This window comes from Ciona intestinalis, chromosome 2 (assembly GCF_000224145.3).
Source record: "Ciona intestinalis chromosome 2, KH, whole genome shotgun sequence".
Classification (NCBI taxonomy): domain Eukaryota; kingdom Metazoa; phylum Chordata; class Ascidiacea; order Phlebobranchia; family Cionidae; genus Ciona; species Ciona intestinalis.
The window spans coordinates 2,545,021-2,562,189 of NC_020167.2; the positions used below are offsets into that span (position 1 = coordinate 2,545,021).

The 17,169-nt window shown below is 36.7% G+C and overlaps 2 protein-coding genes and 2 non-coding genes across 7 annotated transcripts in view; 2 read left to right on the forward strand and 2 right to left on the reverse strand.

Annotated features, from left to right (window-relative positions):
- LOC100183212 (replication factor C subunit 1-like) overlaps nucleotides 1-5,293 on the reverse strand; it is a 10,372-nt gene extending 5,079 nt beyond the window's left edge. The window contains exons 1-10 of the mRNA XM_002119629.5: nucleotides 5,212-5,293; nucleotides 5,036-5,153; nucleotides 4,351-4,425; nucleotides 3,500-3,690; nucleotides 3,227-3,293; nucleotides 2,436-2,812; nucleotides 2,122-2,301; nucleotides 1,898-2,049; nucleotides 1,281-1,701; nucleotides 922-1,041 (exon numbers count right to left, since the gene is read on the reverse strand). Of these exons, the coding sequence (XP_002119665.2) occupies nucleotides 922-1,041; nucleotides 1,281-1,701; nucleotides 1,898-2,049; nucleotides 2,122-2,301; nucleotides 2,436-2,812; nucleotides 3,227-3,293; nucleotides 3,500-3,690; nucleotides 4,351-4,425; nucleotides 5,036-5,153; nucleotides 5,212-5,214 (1,704 nt within the window). The 5' untranslated portion in view covers nucleotides 5,215-5,293. The remainder of the gene's footprint in view (nucleotides 1-921; nucleotides 1,042-1,280; nucleotides 1,702-1,897; nucleotides 2,050-2,121; nucleotides 2,302-2,435; nucleotides 2,813-3,226; nucleotides 3,294-3,499; nucleotides 3,691-4,350; nucleotides 4,426-5,035; nucleotides 5,154-5,211) is intronic.
- Nucleotides 5,294-6,033: 740 nt separating this feature from the next.
- LOC100185174 (rho guanine nucleotide exchange factor 17-like) overlaps nucleotides 6,034-17,169 on the reverse strand; it is a 32,734-nt gene continuing 21,598 nt past the window's right edge. For 2 of the 4 annotated variants that reach the window (XM_026840838.1, XM_026840836.1), the window contains 17 exons: nucleotides 16,248-16,369; nucleotides 16,029-16,120; nucleotides 15,144-15,301; nucleotides 14,589-14,672; nucleotides 12,634-12,779; nucleotides 11,909-12,012; nucleotides 11,638-11,682; nucleotides 10,705-10,815; nucleotides 9,512-9,776; nucleotides 8,822-8,924; nucleotides 8,458-8,554; nucleotides 7,999-8,144; nucleotides 7,595-7,733; nucleotides 7,213-7,464; nucleotides 7,058-7,154; nucleotides 6,732-6,847; nucleotides 6,034-6,563 (listed from right to left, as the gene is read on the reverse strand). In XM_026840838.1, coding sequence (XP_026696639.1) covers nucleotides 6,763-6,847; nucleotides 7,058-7,154; nucleotides 7,213-7,464; nucleotides 7,595-7,733; nucleotides 7,999-8,144; nucleotides 8,458-8,554; nucleotides 8,822-8,924; nucleotides 9,512-9,776; nucleotides 10,705-10,815; nucleotides 11,638-11,682; nucleotides 11,909-12,012; nucleotides 12,634-12,779; nucleotides 14,589-14,672; nucleotides 15,144-15,301; nucleotides 16,029-16,120; nucleotides 16,248-16,369 — 2,046 coding nt within the window. In that variant the 3' untranslated portion in view covers nucleotides 6,034-6,563; nucleotides 6,732-6,762. The remainder of the gene's footprint in view (nucleotides 6,564-6,731; nucleotides 6,848-7,057; nucleotides 7,155-7,212; nucleotides 7,465-7,594; nucleotides 7,734-7,998; nucleotides 8,145-8,457; nucleotides 8,555-8,821; nucleotides 8,925-9,511; nucleotides 9,777-10,704; nucleotides 10,816-11,637; nucleotides 11,683-11,908; nucleotides 12,013-12,633; nucleotides 12,780-14,588; nucleotides 14,673-15,143; nucleotides 15,302-16,028; nucleotides 16,121-16,247; nucleotides 16,370-17,169) is intronic. The other 2 variants (XM_026840837.1, XM_026840839.1) reach the window with 2 other exon arrangements.
- trnai-uau lies at nucleotides 7,875-7,964 on the forward strand. Its single transcript is given in 2 exon segments — nucleotides 7,875-7,912; nucleotides 7,929-7,964. It is a non-coding gene; the product is annotated as a tRNA-Ile (tRNA).
- trnal-uaa lies at nucleotides 9,274-9,363 on the forward strand. Its single transcript is given in 2 exon segments — nucleotides 9,274-9,311; nucleotides 9,328-9,363. It is a non-coding gene; the product is annotated as a tRNA-Leu (tRNA).

Sequence of the window (17,169 nt, forward strand, 5' to 3'; positions counted from 1 at the left end):
GAACAAAATATATTAATTACATATTAGTTAACTATATTTCGATTAAAACCAAAGTAACAAACAAACGATTCGATTGTTGGATTTAGTTGTTATTTATATTTTTAACATTTCTACAAGAGGTCAAAAACTATTTCCAAACCCAAAATTCATACTTTTTTCACTCCTAGGCTATACCATTATACTCATGTTATCTTATTCTTTGGTTAAACACAATTTGTAGTTTAAGTTACTTAAATGGGCAATTTCACAAAACTTTTACATGCTCATTTTAATCCAGGGGTTCTTAAACTTTTTGAAACACGCCCCCTAATACAGATCTTAACAAAGTAGCGCCTCACCCCCTTTTTGTTAAATTATCACAGTGGTGTTCAATTAATTTCTGTCATGATCCACCATAGCCAAACCTGACAATTGGACATGCTTTAAACCGCGCCCACTTGGTTGACTGTATATTTGTATTATTGCGTAAAACATATTATCGCGATCAACGCAAAAGTGAAATCAAATAAACGTTTGGTTTACGTTTGCGTCGTAGTTTAACCTCATATTTACCATGTTTTTTCTTAGCCAGGTAGACTGTTTGTTACAAATAGTAGGGATTCATTGCATCATCATAGCGATTGTTCTGCCTGGCAATTAATTACGACATAATAGCAATTCACACGGGATTATTAGCGTCATAATAGGGAATGACATCTCCTCATTTAACATGTGTAAGAGGTTTAAAAACAAGCCTAAATGTTTGCTTTTTTAATTTAACTTTTACATGCGTCATAGTTTAGCCTTTTGAACACCAATGTAATAACACTTTATTTTATAGTTTTTCGCGCCCCCCTTCCGAGTATTACACGCCCCCCAGTTAAAGAACCACTGTTTTAATCATCATATTATTGATAATGTATAATTACTTTTAATTATTACCTTTGAGCCAAAGATTTCCGAAATACTTGTATTTTGAAGTGACGTGCTAACATCTTCTTGTAAAGTTCGTTTACTACGTTGGTCGCTTGCATTTAGTTCAATGAAAGAAAATCCTAATTCCTAAAAAAATACAACAAACTAAAATGTTATACTGAGACATCATTACAACTTTATTAACTCCTTAAAAAAATATTAAAATAGTTCAGAAATGATTTATATACCTACTAACAGAATTTAAAACCTTTAACTTTATTACAACTTTAAATTGATTAATTTTTCTTTTGCTTTTTATGTCAAAAATAATTGTTTTGCAGTATATCCGGTAGCTTGATACCAACTTTTAAAATTCTAAAACCTACTTGGCAAGCCAATGTAGCTGTTGTAGTTTTACCAACACCAGGTGGTCCAGAGAGCAGTGCGGCTTTAAAACCCACCCCTGTTGGGTCACCACCTCCCCACTGATTTGTTTTCGGCTTCGGTTTTGACTTCCCAGTTGCTGTTCTGTTGTTTGAGTGCCAGTTTCTCAACCACTGCAACAGTTTGTTCATATTGCTGCTTGCCCCTTGCTGGCCAATTATCTGTTTAATCGTTTTAGGTTTATACTTGTCAACCCACATCAATTGGTGGGTGTTGTTACCAGCAACAAGCTTTTGGGATGCGGGCAAAGATGACAACGACCCTTGGGAGTTAGCCGAGGTTTGACTTGACTGACTGGACGACATTTCGATTTTGGGTGGTTTGGGACTTTTCTTGGGTTGCGTGGATGGTAACTTTGTGATACTGAGGATAAAACAGAAAAAAATGTGAAGTGCTTTGTATAGGAAAATAATTTTTACCAGATTGTGCTTGATTAATCAATGCAACAATTTTAAAAGGATTTTATTAAAATGAGTTGGGTTGCGGTTTGTGTATTCCTAACCATGTTTTGGGAAAAAATAACCATGTACACATTAAAAAAACTGCCTTAAATTTTTACCTTTCTTTTTTTATGGCAGTTTCTGCCTTTGGACTTTTCTTTGTCTTTACAGGACTCTCATAGACATCATATTTTGATTTTTTCCCCTTTAAAGTTCGGATCAGGTCAAGAAATTCATCTTCTTCAATTATTTTCGTCTTGTGCTGCTTTGCCTGGAATAATAATAAAAAACAAATTTATATATAATTTAGCATGTTTAAAAATGTTAAAATATATCAACTTACCTTGTTTAACTTTGATTCTCCAGCATCTGTTCCAGTTATCAAGTAAGAAGTTCGGCCACTAACAGCGCTAACAACTTTACCACCGTATCTTTCCACAAGTGATTTGATCTCCTCACGACTGAGTGAATCCTGCACTCCAGTGATAACGAAACTAAGTCCTTCCATGCAGTTCTTTTCACCCTGGTGAAAATGGTGTAGTACAATAAGCCACACATAATATACAACTACAAACAAAATGTTTTTACTAATTGATAGTAATTCTTTAGAAAAAGTCATTTTTAGCGCAACTACAATACATGGTTAACTAAAACTACCTTTGGAATTTCTTTTGATCCTGGATTTGGAGGTCCACCTCTATTTTGCCACTGCTTGTATTTCATAAATCGTTCTTTTTTAGCACTTGACTGTTCAGTTTCTGTCAAAGCAGTTTTTTTCTCTGGTGTCACCTTTTTAGGAGTTAGTTTTGTCTCGGAAGTTTTTCGTGATTTGACTTCTTCTGTTTCTTTAACGATTTTATCCACTTTTGTTTTCACAGTTTTACTTTCTGAAGGTTCCTCTTTAATCTGTTTACTTTTATCAGAAGAAGTTTTCTTGGGTTGACTTTTTCTTAATTTTGATTCTGTTTTTATATCAACATCATTCATTCTTGCACTCGCTGCCTTAGCAAGTTTACTTGCAACAGTTGATCCACCTAAAATAACAAGCACCAAAATTATGTAGGATCATGAGAAACTCAACTTATTTATCCTCATGCATCAAGGCAGCAACAGTTTTTATAATACCACTGGGTTTGAACAACTTGTTGCTCGAAGAAACATATGAACACAAACACAAAATGATGACAGCATACAACCTCGAACCCATACCCTCTGGTTTAGTAAACAAGCGTGCTACAAAGGGGTTTTAAAAACAATTTTACAAATGATTTCTGTACATAGTGCATGTTTGGCAAGACCCTTAACCATAACCATTAACCATAACTGTTAACCCTAACTCTAACCAAAGGATTTCTAAAAGCAAAATAAATGTAAGAAAACTCTTGGAGCAAATTATCCTAAAACCTGTTTTTAGTAACCAGAATAATTGTCACCAAACACATTGTTACCTTTTATTTGTTCATTAACTTCCTTGGGAAGAACATCTTCAAGATCATCAAATGCATCAACTGGCTCCTAATAAAATAAGAAGTTGTTAAGCTGTTATTATAATTAAGGTTTATTTAGGTTTCTAAACTATTATTACTTAGAATGGAAAGACAAACAAGGTGCAACTTAAGTGTAGAAAAACAGGATGGATGAATTACTTGATCAAGATCAAAAGCTGGACAGAATTGCCTTCCTTTTATACTAGCTTAAATTATATTTAGTAAATTTCTTACTTTTTTAGGAAGTTTGTTCTTGCTCTCTGCTTTCCCATCAGAATTCTTTCGCTTTTGAATTCGACTTTTTTCAGGAGTTGGTTTGAAATTACCAAAAAAACTTGATGGAGTGGTTTCTTTCAAGTTTACATTCACTTCTTTGATTGTTCGCTTTTTACGACGAACTTTTTTCGTCTTTGAGCTTTCATCCTCTGATATAAAAAAAAGTTAAATAGATATGCAGTTATTAATAAGTTAAATTGATCTATATTTAAAGAAAATTTAACAACTTAAACCACTGGTTTTATATAGGCATGCCGAGTATAATACTATTTATCAAAATAATAAAGTGAACCTCAATATATATATTTTACTAATTCTGTCATAAAAAAGCTTGATACCAATTTACTGCTGTACAACCACTGATCTAGATCTAAAACTAAACAAGTAACTGTTTTTATTCAGTCCATTGTGCATCAGTGCATGTATGATGTCTGATGCCTCCTATTGGGGACCTTGGGTTCATCCGAGAGGCCACTCAATGGCAATTACCTAACACTTTTAAGAACTATTCATTTGTAATAGGTAACTTATGTTAGATATATAGAAAAACAATAAATATCTATATAGTAGGGTGGGGGAAGATAGGACACCTTTAGCACATAATATCCAAGTATCCTGATCTTGTTTTAAACAATTAACAATGGTCCAGAAGCCGTGAGGATATAGTTTTATAATTCTTTGAATGTTCTTTGTTTACGACCAAATGGGGCGAGAAAATAGAACGAAAAGGTGTCCCATCTTCCCCCACCCTACTATATGATTAAAACATCAGAAAAACAATATATATAATTGAAAGTCACCATATTTACCCGAGTCAGGAATAATATCAGATGAATTAAGTTGTTTTCTTACTTTAGTAGGAAGAGGATTTTCATCTGAACTGTCTGTGTGTAAAATGACTTTTCATGCATGAGGGCCTAGGTTTATGTTTTTTTATTATTAAATAAAAAATAAGAACGGTGTGTCTAAAATATAACAGTTTCTGACATATTGTTGTTTATAGAAAACCCACTATTTATTGCCTAGAATTCCTAACAATCTGTATGCAAGCAACCATATTACCAGGAATATTTTGATACAAAACTTGTCACTAACAGAACAACAATTCCCTAAACTGCTATTAAAGTATTGTATAACTACTTCTTTATTAAATACCTAAATAAAAAAGTCTAGTCAATCCATTTAGAGAAAAAAGCATGAGGTTTTCCTTATTACATTACAAAGAATCCCTCTAAAATGTAATTGAGCACAGTGTGAAAAAAAAACTACATTAAAAACTTAATGGACTGTACATAATGCACGAACTGCGGTACACACAATGTACACCGGGCCTACTGACATTTCAAAGGTACAGCAATACAAAAAATCTCCAATGTTCAAAAATGCCATATGACCGCAGTCTCGAACCATGTCCATTTATTGTCTTCCAAAAAAAAAATTTTACATAAAAATTTGCTACATAGCTTTCATACAACTTTGTGAAACATTGTATACCTGAATCGAACAACACTCCCTTCTTTATTTTCTTCTTTGGTTTCTTCTTTGATTTCTCCTCTTCGCTTGAAACGGATGACTTTGATTTGCTTCCTGAACCAAAGAAACTACGGATATCCTAAAATATAAAAAAATTGCGATACCTTGTATATATATAATTTTTTATGAGAAATTACCATTTTATATCTCCTGGATCAATGCAGCAGAATGTATGTGTGCCTATTGCTCTAAATAAAAGATTTATATTGTTAAAACAAACTAGTTTAACATATGTTATTACTTGTACCACTGCTTAGGCGTTGCATTTTAACATTCTACATTGAATGATGACAAATTAAAATTAATGTAACTTTAATAACTGTTTGTTTTAGATATGGTGAACACGAAGCAGGTAGAAGTGAGGAAAAAAAAGTTAAAAACATGGCTACTTCTTACTTCTATATACCACTATCATGTTCTGGTTTTTGTATTATTATAGTGGGGAAAAAGATTCTAAATTATCTGAGTGATTTCGCCTTAATGGAATGAAATCTGCAGATATTAAGTGCTGGAGCACAACGTAAAACAATGCTAGTGTTTTTCCCAGTAAGGCAAAATAAATAGTGTGGAAATTTCCCGCGAAATTCATTACCTTATAGCTCCAACTACCGGTAGTGATCTTTGCGTTTATGATCACTCTTTCTCGCGTGGGGAAACAGAAAACAAGTTTGAGTTTTTTATGAAAACTGCTAACCATGGACTAGTTTGGTTAACGAACGATGTATTAGGTACTTGTGCAAAACTATTCCCTGTCCAGCTTATCTTTGAATCCAATTTGTATGTTGATACTATTAGTTTTTTCACATGCGTGTGCAACTCTGGAACGACTTGAGGGAGTCACAGTAGGGCAAGTTAGGCAACCTTGTTATTCGTAGAAATTCGACTATTCAAATGGTCCAGGCTTCTCGTGAACCTCATTTATCCTGCCGACTGCCGTTTACTATTTATAACAAACTAGATTACATTCAAATTTGTATATTTTCAGATAGATTTAGTGAATTTTCAACGGCCATTGCGAATACAAGAACAAAGATACGCGAAAATGATAAAAATGAATCAGTCTAGAAGTAAAACGCAAAAACAAACCTGTTTAAAATACATAAAATCATAGTAAACGAACAAACCAAGAACAAATCAAAAGTTACAGAATAGATTAGGTAGCGGCTGCATTTGTTACTCGTGCGGAGTGAACCGCTGAAGTGCAAGGTCATGCCAAGGTGACGATGTGAATAGAAAAAAAAACAGGATAGAAGTGGTTTAAATCCAGTCATCCTCGAGGAATGAAGCAGGTAGTACTCTCATGATGTCATCCAAAACCGCATCCGTTGTAAAATAAATAAGAAATGAACGAAGAACGTATGTAACTACCCAACCAAGGGAAGCAGGTCACGATAATGGCTTAGAAAGTTACAAGTTTGTGCCCACCACTACCTCTAGTGGTTTAAATCCTGGCCTGCCATGACGCAGCTGCTCCACAGTGAAATTACGTCTAAAAAACAACATTTTCGTTCACATTTTTTGTACATCGTTAGATGTCGGAAACGTATATGTCTAACAAAATATCATGAATGGCAATATGTGTACCTTACCAAACCAATAACATAGCTTGCTAATAACTTTTGAGCATACGTAATTCCAAGTTTAATTTAGTACAAACCTAACAACTTATTGTAGATGAATTAATGACGCTAGGTCTTCCATAACAACAAGTGGTTCGTGCTGTCTTCTCTTCCAGCTGCCTCGCTTGCTGAGTTCATCCGGAAGTCTTCGTATCTAATCCAAACATTAGTTTGTTAAATAACAGCATTATACTAAGTAAACCAATCTTAGCAATTTAACTTGTGCGGAGCTGTATGTGAAGTGTTACGAAGTGATTAAGCTACAACAGGTAACTGTGATATAGCAGTCTGGTAATTGAGACAACAAACAGCAAATACTATCAGCTGCGTACATTTTATAATTAGAAAATGGTAAGTAACATACCCGTCTCCTCCGCTGATGATGATCGTGTTTGACCGGGTTTGGCTGGATGTAGATGCAGATGAGGATCGCCGCTTCGTCGATGATGATCTTCGTGATCCTAAACACAGGTCGAGCATTAAACACTAAAGTTGGTTTGTTATTATATGCTTTATTACCTCTTTGCGGGGGGGTTTCCTTTTCCATGACATCTACTGACGTAATGAAGCGCACGTGACCGGTGTGGCCATACGTCAGACCCTGTGGTATAATTGGTAGCGAAAGGGAAGAAGTGCTGGCTGTAACGCTCGGTAGCGCCAACGTGAGGACGACTCCAGCGCTCGTGCCTACCCACAAGAGGTCCTTACATACAAGTAAAGAAGTGATGCGAAGACACGCAGCCTTATGTTGTCGGATGATGGCGTCGGAACCTGTGTTACAATAAGATCAAATAAAAACAATTCATGCCAATACATAAAAAATATAGTAATTAAAAAACATTAAAGTATAAACTAAAAGCGCAGACTTTATGCCAAACACAGGGTGCACAGAACAACTTACTCGCAAGCATCTTGCTAACAGGATGCGAGACATCCACCTCTGCCAACAGGTCGTGAGTAACACTGTGGAAAAGCTTGATTTGCGATCTTCGATCGAGGGCGACCCAGACTCCATAACCAGAAGAGACCATGCAGAAGATCTGAATCATTGTGAGAATTTTGTTGTATTAAAATACAGTGCGTCATATTCTATTTAAAACAATACACTCCGTCGTCAGCAACAATATACAAAAGCGCATTGTTATTTGGTATAATATCAGTTGAGAATAAAATACACAGTAGCTCCAGTGGCGCAATCGGTTAGCGCGCCGTACTTATATAACAGTATCGGAGACATGCGGAGGTTGTGAGTTCGAGCCTCACCTGGAGCACTATTTTAACGACCTTTTATAAAATATAGCTTACTTGTCGCTTGCTGTCTTGGCTGACTGCGAAGAACGACTTCACGTTGTGAGTTTTCATATCAAGTATCATGATTTGGTTTTGACAACCACACCACAATTCCTTTTCGTTTACAACCAACATTCTTGTTATCGGGTTCGGGGAAGTACCTAGTAAATCAGCGAAAAACGTTATTAAAAACATATATCAAATTAATACTGTGTCCCTAAACTTGCGCTTTATATGAAACCATCCAATTAAACGTTGTCACTTATTTTTCAATGGTTTTAATTATATAAAGATCAATTTTGTACAATGTGCAAAAACGTAATCGTTGCATGAAGGTCTCTTATCAAGCAATATAGCACAGCTTATATTTTATATGAGTAAGTATAAAATTAAGACTTTGTTTTAAGTTTGCACATCACGGCACATAATATTAGTCATCTCGATATTAAATATAAAATTGTAGTTCAAACCCACCAAGTGAAATGCTCTTTTTGTTGTCAAAGTCCCAGTGACCAGTCGCTTTATCACGAAAATATATGATGAGATCTCCGTTGCTTAAAGCTACGTATACCTGCAACACAAGATTCCATTAAAACTTGGGTCTCGGTGCATAGATAACATCTCTCTATCGATGCGTTACGCAGGTGGTGCGGAATTCAACAAGATAGACATGTACGAGCAAAAATTGATTAAATTCTTGAAAACAAGAAGTTAATTTATCACTTTCCGCTAAGAGGTAGGTTGCTGGTTTGATTGACGTGTTGGGTGTCTGGTCGGCTTCCGTAAAAGGGAACGTTCAAACCGATGAAGTGTAAGAAAGTTTCTGATATTGACTTACCTGACCATCCCGATGCAGAATGCATTGGACCGATGCGTTGTGGTTCAAATGTACGCACTGTTTGTTGCCTTTGATGGCTTCAGCGGTGGAGTACACTTTGATTCTACGTGGAAGGAAAGAAGGTTTAAGGTATTACGGAGCGGTAATCTGCTACGCGGTTAATTTGTTGAGACCAAATGGTTTCTGTCACGTAAGAAGCGTTGCAATTAGGTGAATCACAATCTGATACAGCTCTGCGGTGATCTATCATCGTCATCGTCCGCTTATTACGAAGCAAGATAACACCGGTTGTATCCGGTTTGGGTCGGATGGAATTCAGTCTTGCGTGGTTAGATAGATGAAAATCTTTAAATGATCGTAAGTATAATCATGATTGACACGCCCGCAATCGCCGTAGAGTGGATTGGGATTTTCTCTAAGCAGTTGATAAATTGCAAACGGAGATTCTGTAAGCTCCAGTGGCGCAATCGGTTAGCGAGCCGTACTTAAATAACAGTATCGGAGACATGCGGAGGTTGTGAGTTCGAGCCTCACCTGGAGCACGTTTTCACCTGGAGCACGTAGCAAAAACAACAACCTTAAGATCGAAATTAAGTTTTGGCCATCTACACTATACAAAAAAACTTTAAAGAAAAATCTTCGTTATATTTATAAAGTATTTCTTTTCAGCATATATATATCAGCACTTACTTTCCGTCTTCAGTGCCCAACCACATGGAACCATGGTTGGACAACATCTTGCTACCCATGCTGTTCTTCCCAGCTAAAGGTGGATGTTTTGTCATAGAAGATGTGCTGTCACTCAAGAGATCTTCCAAGCTCCCATGGAGCGTCGAACCATCACTATCCTTCTTGAACGCACCACTGCCCAGCAGTGCATGCATGAGTGAGTTTGTGGGTGCACGTGACCCGTGATCGCCAAGGAGACTGCCGTCATTCGTTGACAGAGAAATATCTAAATCGTAAAATTAACAAGTTTAATATTTTCAATATTTTATCTATATAAAGAAGAGAGCTTCGTTAATTTATGTGCTGAAATGTCGATAATTAAAAACCTAAACACCTCTCTCTACTTTTGATATAATGAGATAACCAGTTTAATTTATTTGAAACTTTAGTCATATAGATTATGAGTGGTGTTTATGAATACATCGACCCAAGCACCTTTTCTCAATGTTTGCTTGGTGCGCGTGAAACAACTGACAAACAACCGCCAGACGTGTAAACAAATGTCTGAACAAGGTTAGATTATCCGAAATATTGCAAACAACGTCTGAAGCAGTTATCGTGCAGCTGCGAGTTCGGAATTCATCGCATTCCGGTGGCGAAGTGAAGAGAAAGAAACTACCGGTGGCGAGAAGAGCACCACTAATTCACCAAACGTACAAGATCTTAGCAAGATTATAATGCTTCCACGACAAAACGATAGTTTACGCTTCTGGGCATTTACTGAACAAGGTGATATGAGACAGAAAAACTTAGACCTAGAATTTCCACGATGGTATTGCTACAGGCAGTATGAAAATATCGCGCAAGCATATATGTGTATTGTGTATGATCGCACACATCAAACTTTTGCATTTGTCATAGTTAACTTAAACATCAATCGACACAATTTATAAAACCGATTATCAATAATGTTCGCTGACTTCGGAATAATATAATAAAATCCCATTAAAAGCAGTTTTAGGCTGTTTTAAACTGTAAGAAAACATTTCATTAAATTATTCGGAATAATTCGGATATAACTATTCGAAATAATTCGGATACAACTATTCGGCATAATTATGATACAATTATTCGGAATATTCGGAAACAACTCCAACAATATTCTGCTGCTCCCCAAAGACTGGTGAGGTATATTGATTTTGGTCGTAGTTTACCTGATTCTTCATCCGATGGAACATAAGCAGGAGGTTCCCCAAACCCGAATCCTTTTGGAAGGAAAGCGCTCGGAAGAAGTGGACTCATTATGGGAAGAATGATCTCTTCATCTGGAGGATAGGAAGTGGAAGAAAAGAACAAGGCGTGACGAAAGTGGAAATGAACAAAATTGGAAAAGAATTTATTTGATATTCTTGATTTAATAAAAAAAATGATTCGAAATAAAGAATTTTTTTTTTGATTGGAAATAAAGCATTTACAATACTATAATTAAAAAATTCAAATTAAGATTTGTTTAAGTAACGTATTACATTAGTGTGTTGCAACGGTTTAATGCAGACTCATGTTAATTCTGTTTAGTGTGATGCTACTAATCCTGAATTAATGTTTAGTTTGTTCTGGTTCATGCTATGTGGACATTCTATAACGGTCGACATGCCGCGCTAGTGTTGCCAATTTTAGATTTTCATTCACACTCCTTGGGTTACTTAAAAAGCACGAAGATAAAAGATGCAACACTGTTGTGGTGTAACGGTCAGAACTGAGGTATGTGGCCCTATTACTGTGTGATAGGTTGAAAACCTATGTTTTTTCTAAAGCGTTGTTGTTTCTCAATGTACTTAAGCGAGAACTACAGCTACAGCTTAATAGTTGTTTGATGTTACTGATGGAACTTTTAAATGTCGCTGTGTTTTGTTTGATGTTGATGTTAACTCTTTAAAGATTATTTTATTGTTTAAAGTTTGTTTTACTGTTGAAAGACTTTGAACTAATAACCAATATACCTGCGAAAGAAAAGAAACAAAAAGCAGAAACAAGGACGCCAGCAGTGGCTTCACACAAAGTTATAAAGAAAAGCCGAGAAAGCTAACCAATGTAACATGCCAAATAACCCATGCTGAAAATATAAATAAAAAACACAGATAAGTTACCGGAGGAATGAATCGACCACGAAGTACGTTCTTTGGTCGACTGCCCTGTACGTGCGTGGAAAAGTTAACTAGGTGTGGCAACTTACCGATATACACGGGCCAATATCTATCCTCGTAGACGCCCGTGCGCGGTGTACAACAAGTGTCACGAATAAAAGCGACACACCCAAGACTTAATCTTGTGTGGTCTGCAGTGTGTACACAAGCAATGGCGCACAACCAAATCGAAACCAAGCGGACGAACTGCTTGTAGTTTGAATCGGACACTTACCGAAGTTTGACATGCTGTTGTTCGTACTGTACGGGCTCATACTGTAACTGCTGTAGTTGCTGTTGGTGCTGAAAGGGCTTGTGTTATCCTCGTCTGAATCATCGCTGGAAAGAAAATACTTGGTTAGAATTACTCATCTTAGTATTCACGCACAAATACGGTAAACTTGTGGAAATAGGGTCTGATAGCAACCTTTACAGTTTAAACCACTGCATAGCTCATTCGTCCGGTCATGCACCGCACAACAATACAAAACATATTGATTTATGCACATTCAAAGGCCTGCAAAGAGCTATGCGTTTGCGGTAAGGGTGTAAACCATATACGTGTAAGCCAAACGAATATTGCTTTAAAAATACTAAAGTTTTTCGTTAAAATACATCAGTGATCAGGCGAAAACCAAATAGAGAAGAAATGCAAGGTGAATACCGCGAAAGCTGCCAAGGGCTAGGTGAAACTGGGGTAAGATAGCAGCGTTAATACCGCTTGTTGTGGACCGGGAATCGTGACAGGAAGACGGGAAGTAAAGGTCATTCGGTCCCGCAGAAGCAAACATTTGGGTTCGGTGCACTTTGTCGCGGGCATGTTTGTTTTGTGAGCCCAAAGTCTTTCCTGCGGTTTGCGATAATTGCGCGAAAGGAAACACTTCGGTCTTTCGAGCAACAAGCAACTTATCTTTGGCGATGAAATGCCACGCGTCGAATGTTTTGTGCGGCATTACTTACGTATCGTCCCATGCGATGATCTTGTGGGCGGGGTTACTGTGGGTCGATGATCTTCTACGACCGTGGGGTAAGTGAATGAGGGGGGCCTTGGAAATGTCGTTGACGAACGTGTTGGTGGGAACTAGTTTTCTATCCCACGTCGGTACCTGAGAAAGAAGGTTTGTCGTTGAAAAAAAAAATGGTGTTATGACTCTTAGATTGTGTAACTGGCCTACTTTTATCAAATGTCAGTAAATTACATTAGAAATAGTTCTCGTTACTAAGTTATCGGAAAACGTTTTAAGGAGAATAAAACACCGCTTATACATAACACAAATTTATCTCGAGTTTTTTTTTATGTTAGAATGTTACGCCACCTGAATAGCGAGTTTAAATTGCTAGTTTAAAATCAGTTTAGGATTTAAGGCTTCCATGGTTCAGTGAACTCCATGCAGGTTTAAGACTTTGAATATACATAAGCTTTGCTCGACGAATGTAATCGCCAAATAACATGTTATTAACCGTAAACACGGGCCTGGTTGTAGCTGTACATGCCGCCTATCCTAGGCTATTACGTAAGCGAAAATTTTCTTCTAGCGTCTATACAACGAGAGACAAACGAAAAAAAGTGTGTATTGTTTCGTAACCCTCTGTGACGTAAATCGCGGCCGGGCCAGTTGCAGATAAGATTTTAATGCAGCGTGAATTACCGCATACCTTTACCGCTCGGTGTCGCTACGGAGAACTACAACGTTCCGAAAGAAAAACTTTCTTTTAAGTAGAAAAGTTCTATTTATACCTATACAGCACAAATTAAACTATATAGTAGAGTGGGGGAAGATGAGACACCTTTAGCACATAATATCCAGATATCCTGATCGTATTTTAAACAATTAACAACGTTCTTTTCGGAGTCATGAGCATACGGTTTAATAAACTACCAAATGTGACGAGAAAATAGAATGAAAAGGTGTCCCATCTTCCCCCACCCTACTATATAATGTTAAGGATTTATTAATGGGACCAACTACTAAAACATCGTTAATTCGCCCTCCACCTTACTTATATTAGTTTTTAGAGAAAGCCAATAGCAACACTATCTGTACGCACAAGTAGCAAAATGGTTGTACTAATTTGGTAACCCTTTTCAGCCGTTGGAAACGGTAGCTTATCAGTATGTTTTGTCACCAGTAAACCTAATGACACTTAAAGGGAACTATTTACAAAATTTTCTCTCGTGCCGTTTGTGTTTAAACGCAACAAGACAAACGAGTTGGTAATCCAGATTTTCTCCACTTTACATTGTTGTTGTTTTAGATTTTAGTGAAATCGTAGGTAACGTTCTTATGTATGGGAAAACTTCATATGTTAGTAATATATGGTTGGTATTTGGTTTAGTAGCCGCTTTTAATGCTGTCGTATTTTCTAAGTTTTATTCTTTTCGTTGTTTTAATTAATTTGATCTTTGTTATCAAACAGATAAACAAATGATTGTTTAATGTTAGGGTAAACAAATACACCCTTTTTGCATGGTAAAAAGTTAATGCGAATAGCGATTCGCATGGTCATTGGTTTATGCGCGTATCAACTAAAAACTGTAAAAATAATACCCGAAAAATATTAGGCTCTCAAAAGTGAAACTGTACTTTCACTATACTTTTCTTTACTCGCATAATGCGAGTAACAACCAACCTTCTACAGCAAATGACACGCTTATGACGTTATGCGTGTTAACTTTGTTTTTGCGAGTAAATATATGCGAGTACTTAAGCGCATAAAAGTGACCATGCAAAAAGGGTAATATATACATTTGTCATGATTAAAGGTGACTTTAAAATTAGGTTACAGATAAAATGTTTTATAGTATACAGTGACTTATAAGTTGCATTCATTCATAATGTTAGCAATTGCCCTACTGGCTAATTCAAGAATTACATTATGGCTAATATTAACAGTAGCAGAAAACAGTGACTTACTTGAGCGATACAGCAGATTTTTGAGTTGCAAACTGTTATTGACTTCGTTGGAAGGGTCTCAGGTTCAATACTGAGGAAGCAAATCTGCGGAAGAGTTTCCGGGTTTAGCAAGTGCCGGATATTTGAGAGGCTCGGTTTCGTAAGGTTTGTTCCGACAGGTGGGTTATTACATGTTACAGGAAGTTAAACAGGAAGACGAGATATTCAATAGTTGTTTTTACGGTCGGGTTATGCTATGAAATGTAACGACAAGTTATCAGGAAAGTCGACAAAGATGTTAACGTAAGGTGGAGATACTTTAGGAATCTCGTATGTTCCTGTTGGTAAACTTAATGATAAATCATCTAAACTTAATGTTTTACTATCAAAGTGAAGGCGTTTGTAATTATGGTCGTGCCATTTTTGTTTAGCTGTAGTAAAAACTATCATTAGCACTTGCGCAGTTTATTTTATTTAGTTTTGGTTGTAATGAACGTCCGGATTTCCATAATTGTTACACATAGTTTGGGATTGCGTAACTCGGAATTATAGTTGTACTACATCATAGGAGTGTACCTGTCCAACGTATCCGTCAGTGTTGCAAACCCATACCTCCCTTGTACCAGGAGACGTGTCAACGTTAGGCGCCGCGCATGAAAACTGCATTCCATTGCGCGTTTTGCTGATGGGAATTGCCTTCATAAACGTCGGGTCCCACCGGCTCTTTTGGGGGTCTGGAAAAAATAGAGTGTTGTTTTAAAAAGATACTGCCTACCTTCACGTTCCGTGTAAACAAAAATATTTAAACGCGTTAATTTCTCTAAGACCCGATGTTTAAATTTACTTGCTCCTTGACGTTTATTTTATGACATCTATAATTGAGTAATCGATATGTTGATAAAGAAAGCATACGTAGTATAAACACCAAACCAAAAGAAACATAACACCACAACTCTCACGAGATAAACAAAAACAAATTGATTGGTATATAACTATTAAGACAGCAATATAGCTGTATGGTGTTTTGGTTGACCTTCTTGAAAATACGTCTTTTTCGGATTAATCCGAATTAATCCGAAACGACGGCGCAGCTTATTACAAGAAGCAAAGTTATCATGTCTCAATCACTTTGTTTGTTTCTCTAAGGCTTCGCTTTAATGCTAAAAGCCATCGACATTGGCAGCGTGGCGCTCTATCATAATATCCCATTAGTTTCGGTAATTAGGACATACGACGAAAGGAACCACCGACCCGTAAACTTTCTCTGGTGATCTGCGGTTCAATTTAACGGCGCCACTGCGCAATATTTCTCGGTGTGTATTAAATTCCCATAAAATTTCTTCCCCAGTTTATTTATCTGCCGTCGCCAAGGCAAACTTGGCCGAATTCAATCAACAAATGGCGCCCAGCGCGAGTCGCGTATTTGACAACATTTTCCGGTTGCAGTGTTGACCAACTTACTGAAATTTTTCTTTGCGTTCCAGAAAAGAACTTCGAACTGAGTCTTGTTGTCTTCGCTCTGAAACTCGAATTGAAACATCTTCATACCATCCCTGAGACGTAACAAAAATAAGGCGATAAACAACTCAAAATCTCACGCAAACTTTGCAGAAATTGCAGAAATTCAATTGTAACTTGTTAGGTACAAAACATTGGCGCAAAAAGTAGAAAAGCACTTACGGGGTTGATATTCCAATTTCTAACCGTCCTGGTAGACCAACCCCGTGCATCGTCATCTGTTGTTTCTCAATTATTTTCTGGCTGGTTTGACTCAACAAATCTTTCACCGCTTCATCCAGTAACTACATGGAATGACAAACGGTTGGTTGGAACATAAACGGAATGCGCGGCGGAATGTTAAACGCTTTGAGGCATGTGTTGTATTTTTTATACAATGTTGCAACAACCGATTTAACATGCTTTATGTGGAATATATGGCTAGTGGCAAATATGAACCTTTAAAAGTGAATTATAGTGGGGTGGAGAAATATGGGACACCTTTAACACATAATTTCCAAATACCCTGATCGTGTTTTAACAACTAACAACGGTCTGTGGAAGTCGTAAGGAAACGGTTTCATAATCCTTTGAATGTTCTTTGTTTACTATTAAATGGAAAGAGAAAACAAAATGAAAAGGTGTCCCATCTCCCCACACCCTACTATACAACATTATATGAAACAATAAAGCCATTCTGTAGTCTTAGCAAATGCAACGCGTTTGTGAAATACACCATTAACTCCTTAGGGACGAGTAGTGCAAATATGCATTTTGAAACAGGTGTTCACATAAAAGTTCATAATTTTGTTTATAGTAGGTAAAATTTCTTACAGTTGGTTTTATTTGAAAGAGGAAGGAATTATCCACCAATATAACGTTTGAAAAAGGCATCATAGCATTTAAAAGTTTTTACCAAACTTGATTTGAAAACCGTAATGTATTTTTTAAGAAGATGGTCTATATTCTGCCCAAAAATCAAGGTTTTAACGTCATTCTGTCCAATGAAAGCGATTTTATTTGATCTCTATGTTGCTCTGGGGCTTCCCCGTCTAAGTTACCGGTTAAAAATGTGGTTTTGCGTAAAAACGGCTATGTCAGCTGT